Source organism: Dama dama, chromosome 23, assembly GCF_033118175.1.
Source record: "Dama dama isolate Ldn47 chromosome 23, ASM3311817v1, whole genome shotgun sequence".
NCBI classification, from domain to species: Eukaryota; Metazoa; Chordata; class Mammalia; order Artiodactyla; family Cervidae; genus Dama; species Dama dama.
Genome location: NC_083703.1, coordinates 24779000 through 24792549, shown reverse-complemented (window position 1 = coordinate 24792549; position 13550 = coordinate 24779000). Strand labels below are relative to the sequence as shown.

Sequence of the window (13550 nt, the reverse complement as noted above, 5' to 3'; positions counted from 1 at the left end):
GGAATATTTATTTTCCTTTCTTTTTTTAATTGAAGTATAGTTGGTTTACAATATTTCCCTTTTTTTGGAAATGATAGGGAATGTCAGAGAAGTGAACTTCTCAGAAATACAGGTCTTTCCAAATTTAGATTGCACTTATTAAAATTACAGCTGAGGTTAATTGTAGATTGTGGTGCATATTCAATTAAACATGCATTTAATCATTTATTCTAAACATCTATGTAATTACTCCTTAGAGGAAATAAAGGAAAAGACTCCTTTAGAAGCTTTTAACACAGTGAAGACTTGAATTGCGGGTGGACAGCTTTGTTGCTTGCTCAGAGGCCGTCAGAATCTCCAAAGGATCTTAGGGTCTGCCAGCCTTGCTCTCTGACTTGCATATTTGAGGTAACTTATGTGAGTTGCCTGACTGAAGAGGGTTTAGGCAGGACTAGTACCTCATCTCAGTAAGCCTCAATTTTCTTATCTGGAAAATGGAGACAATACTGACAGCACCCACTCCATTTGGTTGAAGATTGGGTGAGCTACTGTGTCTAGAGTGCTGAATGTGATGCTTGTCAGATGTCCACAAAGTGTGAGCAGCAAGGTTAATGCCAAATATTAACAGGAATCAAGGTCAAGGGGAGCCTAGACCTCACCACCTCCTCCCATCCTCCTCTGTCCACCCCTTCCATGTCAAGGGTATCTTCCCCCTCTACACACTCCTCCCCACACACACCCCCAACCTCCCTCACCCCCTGCAGAACTGTGACAATCAGGAACATTTGGACACTTTGAACTAAACCTTTTACTCACCCTCCCATCCCTGCTTTGCCCTTGTGTCTATTGAGGTTCACAACAAAGCCGCTTTATTTGATGTCTGATGCTGGACCCCGGCACCGTCCACGCTGATGCCCGATGGCTAAGCAGAAGGTCTGGGCTGGTCCACACCAGCCTGTTTACCACGCTGTGCCTGGCACAGTGTAAACATGAACAAGAGACCCTTCCCAGGGCACCCAGAGACCCAGCCTGCTGCTCCTCTGTGAGGGTATCGGCAATAAACTTTTACGATCACAAGCTTTATAGGACTATGGATGTGACTGTCAGTACAAACAGAAAATGAAAAACTATTTGCCTAAGTGGTTTGACGACTATTAAGTATTTCAGAAGAATAAAGTGATATTACACCTTTGTTGTGAGAGTTTGTTAAATATTAGTTACCCAAAGGAATGTTAAATGTAGCTTTGATAATAGAACTTCAGTTTATTATTTAAGTAACCTAATAAAAGTTTAATAAGTAAACTCCAAAAGTACTTCTATCTCCATAAATTAAAAACTATTTAGATTTCATGATGTGTGCCTCTTCCTGTGGGGGTGTGTTATTTTTTCCTCCAAAATAGTAATGGTTAAACCAAATATTTTTTTATTTCTTTTATAAATACTATATAGCATATATAAATGAAACTATGTGTTTGTGTTTCCAGTATCTATGGAACAGCTATAAAGCAGAAAGAAAAGTATAACTGCTTTGTTAAAATGCTGATGCAAGCTAATGATGATAAACCATTGTCTTCCAGTTTCCAGGTAGGCTATATAAAATGGTTAGACTAGGTAGAATGCCAAACTGAAGATTTTGAAACCCAAGAATATTGTTCTAAAGTCAAGATCACAGTCCATTGCCCTACGTGGAATACAGAAGAAATAGAATCAACCCAACCTTATTCAAGTTGATATAGCTCATTGTCATAATCTGCATCAGCTCATTCATGTGAATCAGAGACAAGAAAATATTATAGTTTGTGTGATGTCACAGCAATAGCTTACAGGAGAGAATTATCCAGGCCTTTCAATGATCAGGCAGTGCTGTAATGAATATATCTGGTAAAACTGATGAAAGACTGGTGAGTCTCTTATATAAAAAAATAAAATATGCTTTTAGAAAAAAGAGGGGCCTCATGGATACACTATTGAAAAGTATCATTTACTAATTAAGAGCTTCCTTTAAGTGGTAGGTCCTGTGGTTTGTGAAGTGTTTGTTTACAAGTCATTAAATCTAGCTACTCAACTGACCAAGGGGTGTGGGGAGAGGATTTGGGGGGAAAGAGAAACCCGAAGGAAATGTGAAGGCATCGTGAAGGAAAGGCAGTCTGGACAAAATGTCCGTGGAGTAGCTGGTAGCTGTCTAATGTTATACAAGTCAGTGTCAAATCCTCCTTGATGATGAAGGCCAGGCTGTATGCTGTCATCTGCAGTGAGGCTTAGACTGGAGGATCACTAAGGGTCTCTCTTAATTTCATCATCTTATTATTTTTTTCATATTTATTTATTCGGCTGCACCAAGTCTTAGTTGGGGCAGGTGGGATCTTTGATCTTCATTCAAGTATGTGGGTTCTTTAGTTGTGGCATGCAGGATCTTTAGTTGTGGCATGTGGGATCTAGTTCCCTGACCAGGGAGGGAACCTGGGCTCCTGCGTTGGGAACTCAGAGTCTTAGCCACTAGACCACCAGGGAAGTCCCAAATTTCATCATCTTTTGATTCTCCATAAGCCAAGCTATAAGCGCAGTTGGCTTTGATTTCTCATCTCTTTTTTCCTCTAATAACGAGGGCCAGGCGTTCCCTCCTTCCTGGGGAACTCCTGGTTTGTGAAGACAGAACTTGTCGAAACATATTGAAATGAAACAGTAGTCATGCCTCTCCATCCTTCAAGAGCCACGCTGGGCTTCACTGCCTCCCAGAAGCCCTTCCGCGCACCTGTCCCAGCTCCCTGCTCTGAGTTCCCGGGACACTTAGTGCCTGGACTCCAGCTTTCCTTCTCTGCTGCTTCGGCCTTCGCTCTGGGTGCTCACGGCTCCATCAGCTGCAGCAGGAGGCTCTCTGTGGTCAGGGAGGAGGGTTTTGTACTGACTTTCCATTTCCGAGTGATTACCCTAGAATTAAGTCCACTGCTCATTCCAGCTAGCGAAAACCTCAAACCCGAAGAAGGCCGGTCCTGCCTAATCAGCACCAGCTCCCTGCAGCCCAGCTCTGGGGAATGTCACTCCTCGGGTTCCCCTGGCGCCCTGTGCACTGTCTATCACTGTGCCCCAAAGCCCAGCGAGTTTCTCCCTTCAGGCGTGTTCTCCCACGTTCTGCAATCACTTTTTCCAGTTCTCTGTGTTCCCTCTAAGCCGCCACATGCCTCCACACTCAGCAGCGCCTCATGGCTCCTCCTCAGAGAAAAAAGGAGCCAGTGGATGGGACCCCCTCTCCGCTCTGGTCAGCTTCTGCCACTTCTTCACGGTCCCCTTTCCCTCTTCTCCTTTTTTTAGCAAAACAATGGGGTGGCCTTCTTTATTGTAAAACACTGTTGGCCACAGATCAGTAGAAAGTTAGTGAATGTAGGGAAAGGGATTGAGGAAAGGAATTGAGAGTTACTGGTTTTTTGGCCTTCTCTTTGTTTTATAAAAGGGGTGGGCAGCGTTTAATTTTTTTTGTGGTGGTGGGGGAAAATTAAAATGAATGTGGAAGTGCTAGCAAAAAATCTGTGATTCCAATAGCAGAATTAGTGAGTGTTACTATTTTGACATTGTTGCTTAGATATACTTTGTATGTACCTGTTGGCCGTTTGGAGGGGCTGCCTCCCCAAAGCCCGTTTCGTTCAGGCAGTCTCAGAGCCCAGTGACCCCATCCTCCCCAGGAAGGAACTTCCCTTCTTTTGACTCAGGCCCTTTCTCCATCCTCACCATCTCTCTCCTTCCAAGCTTCTGAGAAACTAGCCTGGCCCAGGTCGGCCTTCTCCCACCTCCCCTGCTGTCCTCAGTGTCCCGGGCCTGGTTTCCTTTGCTGTCCTCCACCAATCCCCCCACCCCAAGGTCCCCCAACACCTCCGGCTGCCACATTCCAATCACCGCCCTACTCCACTTCTCGGAAGCTGGCGCCGCCCTTCACCCCATTGGCTCCTTCCTGCCCACGAGGTGATGCTGCTTTCGTTCCCTCCCTCGCTGGCCCGTCTTCTCATTCCCCTTCACAGGCTCCTCCTCCTCTTATTCTGTGAACACTTGAGGCTCTTCAAGGCTGCTCCTCAGCCCCCCCACCCTCTCTTCCCGTCCACTCTCCCAGCCCCTCATCCGCCCCATGGAGAAACTGTCTTACACACTGTGTCTGCTTGTGTCCCCTCCTCTCCTCCCCTGGGAATGTCAGATCCACAAGTTAGCCTGCATGCCTGACACGCTTAAGGTGTTTCAAGAGCACATTATTTTTTTATATGTATTTGTTTTTATTTATTTCTTTGGCTGCACCAGGTCTTAGTTGCAGCACACAGGACCTTTAGTTGCAGCATGTGGGATCTAGTCCCCTGACCAGGGATCGAACCCAGGCCCCCTCATTGGGAGTGCGGAGTCTCAGCCACTGGACCACCAGGGAAGTCCCAAGAGCACATTCAATTTAACAGGTTCAAAACTGGACTTTTGCCTTGAAAGGCTCTCTCTCAGTAGATGCTCCATCTCTTGTCCTGTGACACAAGCCCATGTTTACACCCCCTCAGTGTCTCTAGAATCTTCTCCCTTGCCCTCTGCCCCCCGCATCCTCCCTTGAAGCGCCCTGTGGTCTCTCACAGGCCTTTCAGGCTGTTCAGCGCCATCCAGTCACATGCCCTCGGGTTTCTGCATTCACACACAGTAGTCTCCCAGCTCTCCAGTTAACTGTACCTTCTGCCCCCAACTCCACCTCAGGGCCTTGCTCCCTCGGCCCTACTTCCTGGAAAACCGCCCCCCGACCTGCCTCCTCCTGCTCCAGGCTGGCCCCTCCTTCACCTCCACCCCCGCCCTGGTCCTGCCTCTGTCTTGCTTGATCATGGTCTGACGACCTCCCCCCTCCCGACACCTATTGCTGTTGGAACCTGATGGTTCCTGATGGAGCACTTCTTCCATTAATGTATGGGCCTCTCTAGACAGTGTGAAAACAGACAAGGGTCTCTGCACGGCAGCCAGCAGAGTGGATGCTCACATAGAAAGGATGGATGTGGAATACACATCAGTGAGGGAAATTCACAGACTACACATTCCACTGGGGCTGGAAGGTTGTCAGACTTTTACCACATTTTTCATTTTTCAGAGCAGGAATCAGATAGAACAAAAAGGATCCCCAAAGTGTCTCTCTCCCCGCTGGCTTTCCAAAGAGATACTGTTACCAGCACAGACAGCAGCAGCATGAGGAAGGAATGGGAGGATTTCTGTGTTCCTACTTCTAGACTTGGTTTTGCTTTCTCAGAAATTGCTGGAAGCAGAGATGTGATAGGAATCATTATGTTCTCTCCAATTTCTATTTAATTTGGTGAAGGCAATATGAAGTTGGTTGCTCCTTCACTTTTCCTTGTCACCCTATAAATTTCCTTTGCTTTTATTTATTCTCTTCTATTTCCACAAGATATTGAGAAATGGATTTAATTGCTATTCAGCTTCATTCTAACTATGCTTGTCACAAGACTTGGTTTTCAGTTCTGATTCTTTTTTTTTTTTTCCCTCTAAACTTTGACACTCCAGTGCTAGCATCAAGATGTGTAGATTTTAATTTTTCACAAATATACTCTGAGAATTATTTAATATTATAAGTTACTTGAGTAAACTGGGAGAGATTATATGATTATAAATTAGTCTAGTGTCTTGATTAAGTGGAAGTTTCATAAGTTTTTATAGGCCATTACACAAAGGAGATTTTAATAATATAGTCTAAAATGGGCTAAAAGTGATGCCTGATAAAGTTATTGTCATAATTTCATAGGAACAGAATTGTAATTTGGCTTTGCACAGATACAGTTGATACAGCATTATCTCAAGAAAACGATTTACTTGAAAAGGTTATAGAGATCATCAGTTTATATGGGCTCATGATTAAGGTTGTTTGGGGTGAATACAAAGTGGTTATAGGTTATAATCCAGTACAATGCATTTAGGGGATTATTTTTATTATCTTAGAATATAACTATTCTCTAATTATATTTGATCATTCGCTGTTTTAAGCATCTGCTGCTGTTTATACCTGTGGTCCCCCAAATGTGCCAAGGTGCCCAGGGCATTGCAGCAAGTTCCCCAGGAGTGCTCTGGAATATTTTAAAATTCCAAGGGAACCATGATGACCTCAGCATCTGTGAGACACCACGCAAACTACTCATTTGAGGGAGTTCGCAGTTTCAGCTTCATACTGCTTCCTGCAGTACAGTGACAAGCTTCGGGAAACTGGAACCGCAACGGTCATGTCAAAAAAAACAGAAACAAGTACCGCTTGAAAGTCAGTGTGGATCCAGAAATGAGGGTGGTGGTATCCAATCCAAAAATTCATGCAGGGCTCAACATAATATAATTCTATCCATGAGATTTCCCAGGCAAAAATACTGGAGTGGGTTGTCTTTTCCATCTGCAGGGACTCTTCCTGACTCACAGATCAAATTGATGTCCCTTGCATTGGCAGGCCAATTCTTTACCACTAGAGCCACCAGGGAAGACCCATTAAGTATTATGTGGATATAATATATATTTTATAACTATTGCTGATAGCTTGCATGTACATTTTTGTCATAGGGATTTTTTTTTAAAGTATTAAAGTATCTAATTTTTAGAACAAGCAATTCTTCAACATGATTCAAAAATCAAAAAGCATAAAAAGAGGACTTGCCTGGTGGTACAGTGGATAAGAATCTGTCTGCCAAGGTGGGGGACATGGGTTTGATCCCTGGTCCAGGAAGATTCCACGTGCTGAGGAGCAACGAAACCCGTGAGCCACAACTTCTGAGCCTTTGCACTCTAGAGCCCTCAAGCCACAACTACTGAGGCTACTTGCTGTAACTACTGAAACCTATGCACCTAGAGCTCATGCCCTGCAACAAGAGAAGCCACCACAAAGAGAAACCCGAATCCCACACTGAAGAGTAGCCCCCCGCTTGCCAAAACTAGAGAAAGCCCAAGGGCAGTAATGAAGACTCAATTCAACCAAAAATAAATAAATAAAATGAATTGGAAAAAAAAGAAAAGGCATAAAAAGGAACACAGTGAGAAGTCCCCCCATCTTGGTTGATGGCAGCTCCATCTTCTGACTGTTTAGACCAAAGCCTTTTAGACCAAAGTGTCTGACACTCCCCCATCCAGAACTGCAGAAAATCACATTGTCTCTACTTTCAGTAAATACCCACAATCTGATTCCCCATCTGTAACTACACTGTTGTCATCATGGTCAAAACGGGCTATTTCAGGAATTCTCTGGTGGTCCAGTGGTTAAGACTCTAGGCTTCCACTGGTGGGGGCCTGGGTTCCATTCCTGGTCAGAGAACTAAGATCCTGCATGCTATGCCAAAACAACAAGAACGGGAACAACAAATACCAGGCTGTTACTACACTTCCTTGTAACTGGTCTCCCTATTTCCATGCTTGTGCCCCTGCCCCACCCCCATGATCTTTTTAAACCCTGAGTTAATTGATTTCATTGCTTTATCACCCAGAAGCTGCAAGGGCTCCCCTATCTCTCAGAGTAAAAGCCAGAGTCTTTCTAGTGACAAGCAAGGCCCTACAGAAACCACTTCCCCTTACCTGTAACTTCAGCTGTTAACTGTCTCTCCCCTCATTAATCTGTTCCAGCCACACTGGCCTCCTTGTCCCAAGCATTCCAGGCATGTCCCCACCCCAGGGCCTTTGCACTGCCATGTTAGATCTCATCTTCTCCAAACCTTGGCCTACTGGAATCCACCCTATCTTAAATAGTTCAGTGACCCTCACCGTTTACTGATGAGCATTCTCTAGTTTTTCTGTCCTACTCTTTCTCCTTTTTCTATAGCCTTTTAACCTAGTAGATCATTTGTTTCTAACATGGTACTTTACTAAGTTTATGGTTTTATCTTCTGACTCTTCCCACTAAAACAGAAGCTCCAGAGGGCAGGCATCTTAATCTGTTTTGTTCCACCATGTAACCCAAGCTTCTGGAAGAATAATACTTGGCAATAATAGGTGTGCAACAAATACCAAGTGAATGATATTCAATATGTTGTTTAAACCCCTAACTTTCTTCATTTTGTGTCTGTCTGAACTATATCAATAAAAGTGTATGCAAATGTGCCTCTTTAATAACAGATTGCCCATTTTCCCTGAGGTTCTAACAATTTTTGCTCTATATGCTCAGATTAATTAGGTCCTTATACCATAGGAATCTTGTCTTCCTGGCTAACTGAACCTTTTGTCACTGTGTCCAGGCCTTCTTTGTCCTCAGTAATGCTTTTGTCTTAGAGTTATTCATTTATTTGATATTAATAAAACTAGGCTAGCTTTCCAGCAATTTTTAGTACTATTTAATATATTTTTTCTATTCCTTAAGTTTTGATGTATTTGACAACTTATGTTTTAAGTTGTCTCATGCACATCATTTATAGTTTTTAATTCATTTTGACAACGTTTAGTTTTAACTGCTAGTTTATTTATGCCTGTTGTGACTATATATATTTATATATATATATATCCAGATTTATTTCTATCAGTAACTTTCTATTTGTCCCACTTTTGCTGTGCAGAATTTTTTTTTATTCCTGCTTGTGTTTCTTTTTTTTTTAATTGAGTTTTCTTTTCCTAGTCTGTTTTTCTGTTTGGAAGTTATATACTGTGTTTCTTATTCTTTTAATGTTTGCCCTTAAACTTATTGCATAATACTTAAAGTCTACAGTTAATTTCTTACCTCTCCTCCTGAACAGAACATGAGCACTATAACCACTATTCTTTATTTATTTTTAAGTTTTTGACTGTGCCACACAGCATGTGGGATCTTAGTTCCCCGTCCAGGGATCGAACCCATGCTCCCAGAATTGGAAGCTTGGAGTCTTAACCACTGGAGCACCAGAGAAGTCCCTTCTTCATACATTTTATACATAGTCTTAATTTTCTATTCTATATCTGATTGTTCTACTAGCTGAAGTCTTGAACATAATATCAAGTTTTCTGTTAACTCTCATTTCTTTGTGACCCCAAATTTGATTGAACTTCATCTGTGGGAATCCTGAAGAAGGAATGCTTTCTTCCAGGCACCGTTTGCATTTATTTCCGTTGGGCGTTGGGGCCACTTTTGCTTCCTTCAAGAGTTCTAGTTTAGTGCTGAAGTCTTGGGTCGAGCCCCCCCAGCTATCCTTTGACCCAAACTGAAAACTGGCATTTATCCTCACAGAAGCCACTCCTTTCAGGCTTACTTAATGGTTTGCACATGCCCTATGGATTAAACTCACTTTAGGGGAAGGAGTAACGACTTCCTATACTTTCATGAACCCAGCAATGGGTTAACAACTCTGATGTATCAAGAAACTCACTTTGCTTTTTGTTTTTGTAACTAAGAACCCCTGCCATGTATCTTCCATTTACTTTGCAAAGATAACACTTTGCTGACAAAGGTCCATAGAGTCAAAGCTATGGCTTTTCCATTAGTCATGTACAGATGTGAGAGTTGGACCAAAAAATTGATACTTTGGAACTGTGGTGCTGGAGAAGACTCTTAAGAGTCCCTTGGACTGCAAGGAGATCGAACCAGTCAATCCTAAAGAACATCAACCCTGAATATTCATGGGAAGGACTGATGCTGAAGCTCCGATACTTTGGCCACCTGATGCAAAGAGTTGACTCATTGGAAAAGACCTTGATGCTGGGAAAGATTGAAGGCAATGAGAAGAGGGTGGCAGAGGATGAGAGAGTTAGATAGCATCACCGACTCAATGGACATGTATTTGAGCAAACTCCAAGAGATAGTGAAGGACAGGGAAGCCTGCAGTCCTGTGGGGTTGCAAACTTAACGACTGAACCCATAAAACTTTAACATGATTTTTATTACTAGTAACCAGGGAATTATCACTTGGGAGCTAAATGCAGAAATAATTAACCAAGAGAAGTTCAGCTTTTTCAATCAGGTGTCAAAAGCTGTTCCAGCCATTCATGGGAATGTAAACCAAGATGGATTAACCTCTTGTTCTCTCTCTGTAACCACATAGAGATGTGCCTTGGTCTTGACCCCTATCCAGCCCACTTCCCTGTCATCTAACCCCATGGCCATATGTTTCTTTTCTTTTCTTGCTGAAGGTTCCTCTTCTGGTAAATTCATGTCCCACCCTAATATTTATTTCTAAATTAGGTCCCATAAGAAAGGCAAAGCCCGCATGGATGACAATGTTGCCTTTTGAGTACCTCCAAAGTATAAAGAAGTAGTCATAATTCCACAAATTATTTCTTTATGTGGCTATGCTGGGTCTTAGTTGTGGCACCCAGGGTCTTCGATGTTCATTGCAGCAGGTGGGTTCTAGTTCCCTGACCAGGGATCAACCCAGGCCCCCTGCATTGGGAACAGGAAGTCTTAGCCACTGGACAACCAACAAAGGAAGTCCCTCCACAAATATTTATATCAGAAGTTCAAAGGCCCTCTTTCTCAGATAGTATTTACAGAGGGAAGTTGCCCTGGACATGTGATCAGAGGAGCTCTGGGTTGAGACTCTGGAGAGGACATGGGAGGATGGATAGAGAGGAGCCAGGACGGCTGGCTGTGAGGGTTCACCCCCCCAGAACCCCTCTCTTTCCCCTGCCATCCCGGAGGCCGGTGCCAGGCAGGGATGAGCAGGGGAAGTTGGAGCTGGGTGTGAGGTGGGAGACCGTGGTGGTGGCTGAGGAGAGAGTGAGGGAAGCAGCTGCAGGATGGGAACAGGGAGGAAAGTGGTCTGGGAGGTGAGAGCATCCACCAGGTTTCCCTGGTAAAGGAAGTGTTCAAGATAAGTGCTTCCCACCTAGATACTAACGACCTGTGCCATTTATTTTGTTTTCCTAGATCAATGAACTGAGCCACGTTCAAATCCCTGTTATGTTGATGCCAGATGACTTCAAAGCCTATTCGAAGATAAAGGTGGACAATCACCTTTTTAACAAGTAAGTACAAGCACGACCTTTTGTAGAACTGACAGTGGCTGCCAGGAGTATGGTTTTTGTGAATTTCTATAATCACATTATTTTTCAATGGGTGGGAGTAAAGTTTTGCTGATGAAGTTAATCCTGTGATAAACATAACCATCTGTCATTTTCAGAGAAGCAACAGCAGGCCCTCTTGGGTAATATCTTTTTGCCATATGGCATATTGTTCTCTATGAATATCTTATATGTTAAGAGTGATATTCTCATTACAATTTAAATGTTTGAAGCTGTAAATTGCTTGGAATTTTTTTTTTAGCAGCTATAGACCTCAGCTATAGACCTTACACAAAACTCTGATGATGATTCCTTCATGAACAGAAATGACTGCTTCCTAGAACAATAAGGAATTAAGGTGCATTTTTATAAAATGTAATTGGAAGCCATGTTGGGCATTGAGACTATTTCTCCCTCTTTTAAATGTCATTTTAGACATCATTAGGGAGCACCTTCTGTGGCATCACACCGAGAGCCGGACATACAGGGATGGATAAGAAATATCCTGCCCTGCGATTTCCCTGGTGACCCATGGATGGGACTTTGCCTTCCAATGCAAGGGGCACAGGTTCAATCCCTGGTCAGGGAGCTGAGAGTCCTACATGCCTCAAGGCCAAAAAATCAAAACCTAAAAAAAAGAAGCAATATTGTAACAAAATTCGGTAAAGACTGTAAAAATGGTCCACATCAAAAAAAAAAAAAAATCTAGAAAAAAAATTTTTTTTAAAAAGAATACTCTGCCCTCAGGGCGTTCACAGTCAGGCAAGTGATTGAAAATGGACACATGTATAAATTACCATCATTTCCTGTCATATGTACAGAGTACCACGATAAGGGGTGTGTGTATGTGTGCATGTGTGAACAAAAAGGAGGAAGCAATTCTGAATGAGTGGGATGAACCCCAGAGAAATCTCTCTCACCTGAGGATCAACTGTGAAATTTCTTAATAGGGCCATTATTCTAATGTGAAGCTGCTGTGTTAATTATTCTCATAATGCTCTTTAAAGGTTGACCTTTTAAGGGGGATCTTTCCATGTGTATTTAGAATTCTGTATTTACATAAAAGATAAAACAGGTCAAGCCAGGAGTGAGAGAAGGTCTTGTTTTGTAAGCTTTAGTCAGAAGGTAACCTATTAGAGGGCTTCCCTTGTGGCTCAGCTGATAAAGAATCTGACTGCAACGCGGGAGACATGGGCTCAATCCCTGGGTTGGGAAGATCCCCTGGAGAAGGGAAAGGCCACCCACTTCAGTATTCTGGCCTGGAGAAGTCCATGAGGTTGCCAAGAGCCGGACAAGACTGAGGGACTTTCACTTCACTTCCACCTGTTAGAATGTGGGGAGCATCGTTTGTACTCTACTGCCCTCCTTTCACTCTCCAAACCTTTTGCTTCCCTTTCACTGTTTCCCCTGAATGTCTGTCCCTTCTGTCCCCGGGTCTTACTGTGGGTTGTAGCAGCTATAGACCCCAGTTCTCTTACACAAGCGAGTTCGCGTCTCACTTGAAGCCCATCTGTGCCCACTGTGGGTGGGGAGCTCCACGCACGTCATTTGCTGCAGGTGAGCAGGATGGTGGCAGATTCACTGTTCGTACATCTGAACTTTATTCCACAATCTGACTGTTTCAGAGAAAACATGCCGAGCCACTTCAAGTTTAAGGAATACTGCCCCATGGTTTTCCGTAACCTGCGGGAGAGGTTTGGAATCGATGATCAGGATTTCCAGGTGAGTTGCTTTCATAACATTTATTTCAAATGGGTTTCACTCACGCCTTTTGCTCCGTAAAATAGAATTCATGTTTTTTTCATGTCAAGTAATTAGATAATAGTAACTTTCATTTTCTATAAGAATTTTTAAGTGTGCTTTCTGAGATAAAATATTCTTTCGGTTAGGGCCCATTAAACAGTATGATCTCATTGTAATTTCACTGCATTTTTTCTGAGGCCCCCGTAGGGCCCTGTGGTGCAGAATGGTTTGGTGACAGGAGCACCGCTGTCACCAGCCGGAGCCCACCGTCCTCGGGACACTTCTGTGCTTGCGACCTCCTTCTGCTCTTGCGACCCACCATGTGAAGATGTGCCCTGTTGCTTTCCTCCCCACGTTTGCCCAGTTGTCAATTTTGACTTCTAAAATCGAGCTCGTGGGCTGTTGGATCGGCTGATGCACGGTCATTTCTCCTGAAAGTGCACCCGGCATCAGTTAACCTGATTTTCAGAGAGCTGGCCAGATTTGTAAAGGCCAGGGATTTTTCTTAAGGGCAGAAATCTAAGTCAGGAGATACAAGGGCTGCTTCCTGGTCTTTCATGACAGTCCAGTCATTTTATTGTGTGAATACTGACTTATTAAATGTAATTAATTAATTAATTTCCACTTTTTGGCCACACCACGTGGCTTGTGGGATCCTAGTTCCTGGACCAGGGATGGAACCCCGCCCTTGGCAGTCAAAATGTGCAGTCCTAAGGCCTGGACTGCTGAGAATTCCTGTACTGATTTATTTTAAATCTAGTAAACACTTTCTCTCATTTGCCCCAAACCAGAAATTCTAACTTATCCTGCATCACGTGTCCTATTCCCTGGGTGACCTTGCAAGGTGATGATTGACACAGCTCATCCTGTACTTTCTCTTAAAGAAT

General features: G+C 43.4%; 1 protein-coding gene across 1 annotated transcript in view; it reads left to right on the top strand.

Moving 5' to 3' along the window:
* PIP4K2A (phosphatidylinositol-5-phosphate 4-kinase type 2 alpha) overlaps window positions 1–13550 on the top strand; it is a 178211-nt gene that overhangs the window by 95782 nt on the left and 68879 nt on the right. The window contains exons 2-3 of the mRNA XM_061126188.1: window positions 10787–10884; window positions 12546–12642. Of these exons, the coding sequence (XP_060982171.1) occupies window positions 10787–10884; window positions 12546–12642 (195 nt within the window). The remainder of the gene's footprint in view (window positions 1–10786; window positions 10885–12545; window positions 12643–13550) is intronic.